Source organism: Oncorhynchus gorbuscha, linkage group LG22, assembly GCF_021184085.1.
Source record: "Oncorhynchus gorbuscha isolate QuinsamMale2020 ecotype Even-year linkage group LG22, OgorEven_v1.0, whole genome shotgun sequence".
NCBI lineage: Eukaryota > Metazoa > Chordata > Actinopteri > Salmoniformes > Salmonidae > Oncorhynchus > Oncorhynchus gorbuscha.
This window is the reverse complement of record NC_060194.1, coordinates 39,699,013-39,705,321: the sequence shown is the minus strand read 5'-3', so window position 1 is coordinate 39,705,321 and position 6,309 is coordinate 39,699,013. Positions and strand designations below refer to the sequence as shown.

At 43.8% G+C, this 6,309-nt stretch overlaps 1 protein-coding gene across 1 annotated transcript; it reads left to right on the top strand.

Moving 5' to 3' along the window:
• The first annotated feature begins 667 nt into the window (after nucleotides 1-667).
• On the top strand, nucleotides 668-4,869 carry mterf4 (mitochondrial transcription termination factor 4). The gene is made up of 4 exons (XM_046321921.1): nucleotides 668-770; nucleotides 1,109-1,544; nucleotides 1,919-2,103; nucleotides 4,359-4,869. Exons 1-4 carry the CDS (start codon nucleotides 744-746, stop codon nucleotides 4,743-4,745), a joined length of 1,035 nt encoding a protein of 344 aa, XP_046177877.1. The 5' UTR covers nucleotides 668-743; the 3' UTR covers nucleotides 4,746-4,869.
• The last annotated feature ends 1,440 nt before the right edge of the window (nucleotides 4,870-6,309 follow it).

Below are 6,309 nucleotides of genomic sequence, written 5' to 3'. Positions count from 1 at the left end.
ATTGTCTGGAGTCATGGTAGCATCCACATTCAATGTAACTGTGTACGGAAACTCTTTAAAATAAGTGACTCAAATGACTACATTACTATTGGGTGCAACATAATCTGAAACCCAACCAAAAACGTGATGTATTTTTGTGTTAGGAATCTGGGACCAAAAACTAAATGTAATACACTATGTGAATTTGTCCAAATACTTGTTACCTTCAAATGGGGGGGATGACTAGATTCATAAATGCTTTCATTCCTAAACAGTAAAACATGTATGAAAATATCCTCATGACATTCTGTACTGTCACATAAAACTTTTGATCTCAAATCCAAAATGCTTGAGTATAGAGCAGAATTAAACGCTTTAGCTTCACTGTCCATATAAATGCGTAGGGGAGTGTATACATGCAAACTGTTAAATACAGTTATAAATTGAGCTTTGTTCAACTGTCATACCCCATCAGAACACAAAATATAAGCTTGTTTAACTCCAATTTGTGTAAAACATGTCAATGTTTCGCCTCAACATGGTTAACTATACTTCTGACATGGCTGGTCAGCATCTATAGCTCAATGTGAGCGTGGTTAAGGATTCTAGCTTTAACTACTTTTTCATAATATCAAGTATAAATGCACTTATTATACTGTGAAACTTGAAAAGACGAGGCAGAACCAATGTTGATTTTTGTGGACGGAACGGTCTCTTATGCTACTGCACAAGTCTAGGGGGAGATATTTTGCAGACGGACAAACATGAGCGTTCAAGCAACCAGACGTCTGGTATGCTGGCATCTACTTTTGACTTTTTCTAATAATTTTGTGCTGATGTAATGTAAATCTTAATTATGATGAATTAATGGAGGTCTGTATTTTTAACCGTAGTAACACTTTCACCGTTTGATAACTGGTTTGAGCAGCTATACTACATAGCTAGCTAAGTTAGCTTGATAGCTAGCATGCTTGATTTTGTCTAGGTCAAGTAATGTATTTTGACACCACAGGTTTGAATGCCAGACCTAGTCCTTGTCTAAACAGTATGTTACAAAGTGAACCGCCGAGCTACCATTCTTTTCATTTCCAGCAACACATCTGCTACTTTACCATGTTATTTTCTGCAGGTTCTACAATGGACCCTGAGAAATGCTACCTGCCCAGTCCTGAACCTAAGAACCATCCTTGGGAGTGACAATGTACGACAACGAGGTTTCATGACATGCAGACTCCTCTGTTCCACCCACAACCAGACTAGCACCCTGCATCAACATACGGACCTGTCACAACTCCAACTGCAGCCGGGCAGGGAGCTATCCATACGGGCTCTACTTGACATGGGCTTCACAGACACACAGGCAGATCAACTCTTAGAGGCAGCAAACAAGGGTCGAGGGGGGCAGAGTGAACATGCCTCTTCCACACTCATGGCTCTGTTCGTCCTGGGCCTCAACCCATCTAGTGTGCTGAAAGTCCTGGAGAAGTGTCCAGAGTTGTTTTACGTAAAGGGCACTCAGCTGCAGCAACGTATGAACAACCTGAGGAGACTAGGGCTGCTTGAAGGTGAGAGGATCAACCTGTGTTAGCACTCTATTCTCATAGGTTGTACAGTGTCATTTATCATTTGATGGTCAGAGCCAGTGAATTACACTTTGCATAACTGACGTAAGTGATTGTTATTAAATATATATGTATGTGTGTTTATTTGGAATATCTACAATATTCACAAAGGTATTGTATTAGTGGAAGCTGCTGAGGGGAGGATGGCTCATAACAATAGCTGGAATGGTATCAAACCAATGTTTTGGACTCCATTCCAGCCATTATTATGAGTCTACCTCCTCTCAGCAGCCTCCACTGCATTGGATGTGTATGTGCATAACATCTTCCACCCATTTACCATGGATGCTCTCTAACCCCTGTTTGTCTCTTTTCAGGAAGTCTGCAACGGGTGGTGAGCCACTACCCCCAGATCCTGACCCTGCCTTTGAGGAGGGTGAACACAGTGGCCAGGTTCCTCAGGGAGAAGTGTGCCTTCACCGTCCAGCAGGCCACTGACATCATCAGAGACTCTCCAGCCGTGGTGCAGGATGACCTGGGACAGCTGGAATACAAGTTCCAGGTCAGAGGTCACACTCACTGAGAGTTATATGGAGATTCTCACTCTAATATCCTTGATGAACTGCGTTCCTCTCGCCCCATTCTCAAAACCCATTGGATGAGGTCAGCGCGGAGGGACTCACTCATCCAATGGATGTGGTTGATACCAAAATATTGGGCCGGGGCAATAGCATTTTCGCAATACTCGTTAGTATCATGGCAAAGAAACAAAACCCGAAGCACATTTAACTGCTTTAGGAAAACAGCTCTGATGTTGAAAACAAACCTTATGTTGTCATCCAGAGTCACATATATTTATTTTACAGGCTACAGCACACAATATTTTACATACAGCAGTGTCGTGACGTGGCTATCATTAATGGACGGTTATTTTATGAAATCAATTTCCTATGTTGAATTATTACGTGATTAAATTATTCAAGTAACTCATTAGCAATCTTGGGGCACCATGGAAAAAGTTTTTTTAATGAGTTACCTTTTTCCAAATTAACTCAAGAATAAATGCTAACATTAGTCAGCCATTAATTATTATTACCTCATATCAGTCTCATTCTGAACGTCGTTGACTTCAAATTTGCACGAACCCCAGTCTAAATGATGATTCAGCGATACACAAATTGGCTTCATTATTTATTTACAAAATAATCACACAGAATTACATAAACAGATAATAATAGATAGATAATACGTTGATTACAAACATAATGCAATGAAAAGTCCCTAGTGGACTAACCCGATATGACGGCTTGTTACACAATGAAATGGGTGGGGAAAGAAAGATCGGGAGGAGAGACCAAGGAATTCAACTATCGTACATACAGTTACATACAGTTGAATAATATGCTCATGGGAATGTGAATAGTTTGAACATGAACGACCGCTCATTCGAAAATAATTGCAATGTATTTATTTCCGCCAAGATTCCTGTCTGTTGTCTCTGAAACCACTTGATCCGTCCCTGACGAATAGTTCGACAAATTCTCTGGTTGTGTAAGTCTCTGGTTGTCCACCAGAGGTCACAGTGTCCTCAGTTGTAGTAGTAGGCTTTCTTTATTCTGGAAGTGTTTGTTAGAATGAATACATCAGACGTTCCAATGGTCGTTTGATAAGATCTTCCTGGTGTCTTTGGTCAAAGTTCTAGACTACTTTACATGCAGAGCTGCAGGTGGTGCGTGTCTTAGTCTAGTCTTCTTCACTCGTCGAGTTTCAGAGGGGTTTTGAAGTTTTAGACCATTTGTCACGTATTCAGCTCACTCTGCACGTATACTGGTCTAGCAGTTTTAAACCAATTTACACACCAGTAGCAACCTGGCAATGTACTGGTGTAATGTAAATTTCATTAGGAGTCCTTTTATGCACTTGCCATGGAGGACGGTTCCATCATGTTTCCACAATGTTTGTGGGGTGGGGGTGGGGGGGTGCTCTCTGTGATCCTCACCCAGGAGAGAAAGTCGTGACAGCAGGTTTTTAGAGTTTGGCTTCATGTTTTTCAATTCTGCAGTGGTGTAAAGTACTTAAATAAAAATATTTTAAGGTAGTACTTAAGTAGTTTTTTGGGGTATCTGTACTTTACTCTATTTATATTTTTGACAACTTTTATTTCACTACATTCCTAAATAAAATGATGTACTTTTTACTCCATACATTTTTCCTGACACCCAAAAGTCCTTTTACATTTTGAACACTACCAGGACAGGAAAATGGCCTAATTCACACACTTATCAACAGAAAATCCCTGGTCATCCCTACTGCCTATGATTTGGCGGTCTCACTAAGCACATGCTTATATCTTAGTGTTGGAGCGTGCCCCTTGCTATCCGTAAATAAAATGTAAAAAACAAGATAATTACGCTGTCAGAAATGTACAATTATTTATACTTTTACTTTTGATACTGAAGTATATTTTAGCAATTATATTTACTTTTGATACTTTTAGACTTTTACTCAAGTAGTATTTCATTGGGTGACTTTCACTTTTGAGTTATTTTCTATTAAGGTATCTTTACTTTTACTCAAGTATGACAATTGGGTACTTTTTACACCACTGCATTTTTGCCATGCTAAAATACGATTCTCAATGCAAAATTCCCTATTGGTTCAGTAAAGAAATGAAAGCTCCAGCTACAAGAGAACTTCAAAAGCCTTATGCTGATCATTAAGCATATGTTTTAAAGTATGTTGGTCCTTTATGTCGAATATTTCACACTAGTTTTCTTTGTGTTCTTACACCTTTTTTCCCCCCATCCCTCTCGGCAGTACACTTACTTCCGCATGGGGGTCAAGCAGGCAGAGATGGTGAAGTCCAAGCTGTTCCGTGTCACCCTGGAGGAAGTACGCTGCAGACACAGCTTCCTGGAGCGCAGGGGGCTGTACCAGACTCCAGACAAGAAGGGCCAGACTCTCATAGTCAACCCCAAACTCAAAGACATCCTAGCCGTCGCCGAGGAAACTTACCTCGCTGACATCGCCATGGCAACACAGGAGGAGTTTAAGGTGTTTCAGAAGCTGATGGCGAGAGAATGGCAGGAGGAGGACGAGGAGCAGGAGAGGGACATGGGAGCTGACAGTGATGATGACGATGAAGAGGAAGACGAAGATGAGGAAGACATGAAAAGTGGCTATAGGCAGAGGAGAAAGAAATGAGGCTAAAGACCGATAGGAACCGGTGATATCTGAAACAGAATGGATATTTAAAATGATCTAGCTATTTAAAATGATCTAGCTATTTATCACTTGAAAAAAATTAAATAAAGTATTTCCATTTTGATTGCTGGCCTTTGCTTGACTATTTTGACTGTTATTGAGCTGTTGTATGAACATTTGGTAATATGGTGTCTACCATCAATGACTGTCCGCTCATTGAACAAACACACAATTGTAAAAACCCATGAACATGTTCTGTTGGGATGGCAACAACTTTCATCTCATTCTCAAAACTGTACCTGACTGCCCATTAGTTTATTTACCTGTCCAGGTATCCATGGCAACACTAGGGTAAAGTGAAGTGGACACTTTGAGGCCAGCACCATAGTGCTCCCTGTCAGGGTTGGCTTGGCCCCAGCACCATAGTGTTCCCTGTCAGGATGTGTCCCCAGCACCATAGTGTTCCCTGTCAGGGTTGGCCCCAGCACCATAGTGTTCCCTGTCAGGGTTGGCCCCAGCACCATAGTGCTCCCTGTCAGGGTTGGCTTGGCCCCAGCACCATAGTGTTCCCTGTCAGGGTTTTCCCCAGCACCATAGTGTTCTCTGTCAGGGTTGGCTTGGCCCCAGCACCATAGTGTTCCCTGTCAGGATGTGTCCCCAGCACCATAGTGTTCCCTGTCAGGATGTGTCCCCAGCACCATAGTGTTCCCTGTCAGGGTTGGGTTGGCCCCAGCACCATAGTGTTCCCTGTCAGGGTTGGCCCCAGCACCATAGTGTTCCCTGTCAGGGTTGGCCCCAGCACCATAGTGTTCCCTGTCAGGGTTGGCCCCAGCACCATAGTGTTCCCTGTCAGGTTTTGTCCCAGCACCATAGTGTTCCCTGTCAGGGTTGGCCCCAGCACCATAGTGTTCCCTGTCAGGTTTTGTCCCAGCACCATAGTGTTCCCTGTCAGGGTTGGCCTGTCCCCAGCACAATAGTGTTCCCTGTCAGGGTTGGCCCCAGCACCATAGTGTTCCCTGTCAGAGTTGGCCCAGCACCATCGTATTCCCTGTCAGGATGTGCCCCCAGCACCATAGTGTTCCCTGTCAGGATGTGTCCCCAGCACCATAGTGTTCCCTGTCAGGGTTGGCCTGACCCCAGCACCATAGTGTTCCCTGTCAGGATGTGTCCCCAGCACCATAGTGTTCCCTGTCAGGGTTGGCCCCAGCACCATAGTGTCCCCTGTCAGGGTTGGCCCCAGCACCATAGTGTTCCCTGTCAGGGTTGGCCCCAGCACCATAGTGTTCCCTGTCAGGGTTGGGTTGGCCCCAGCACCATAGTGTTCCCTGTCAGGGTTGTCCCCAGCACCATAGTGTTCCCTGTCAGGGTTGGCCCCAGCACCATAGTGTTCCCTGTCAGGATGTGTCCCCAGCACCATAGTGTTCCCTGTCAGGATGTGTCCCCAGCACCATAGTGTTCCCTGTCAGGATGTGTCCCCAGCACCATAGTGTTCCCTGTCAGGATGTGTCCCCAGCACCATAGTGTTCCCTGTCAGGATGTGACCCCAGCACCATAGTGTTCCCTG

Excerpts from the sequence above, each read along its gene's own strand:
- mterf4 (XM_046321921.1), top strand. The coding sequence starts at position 744 with ATGAGCGTTCAAGCAACCAGACGTCTG. Across the intron at positions 771-1,108 it reads TTCAAGCAACCAGACGTCTG|GTTCTACAATGGACCCTGAG; the intron begins GTATGCTGGCAT and ends TATTTTCTGCAG. Across the intron at positions 1,545-1,918 it reads GAGACTAGGGCTGCTTGAAG|GAAGTCTGCAACGGGTGGTG; the intron begins GTGAGAGGATCA and ends GTCTCTTTTCAG.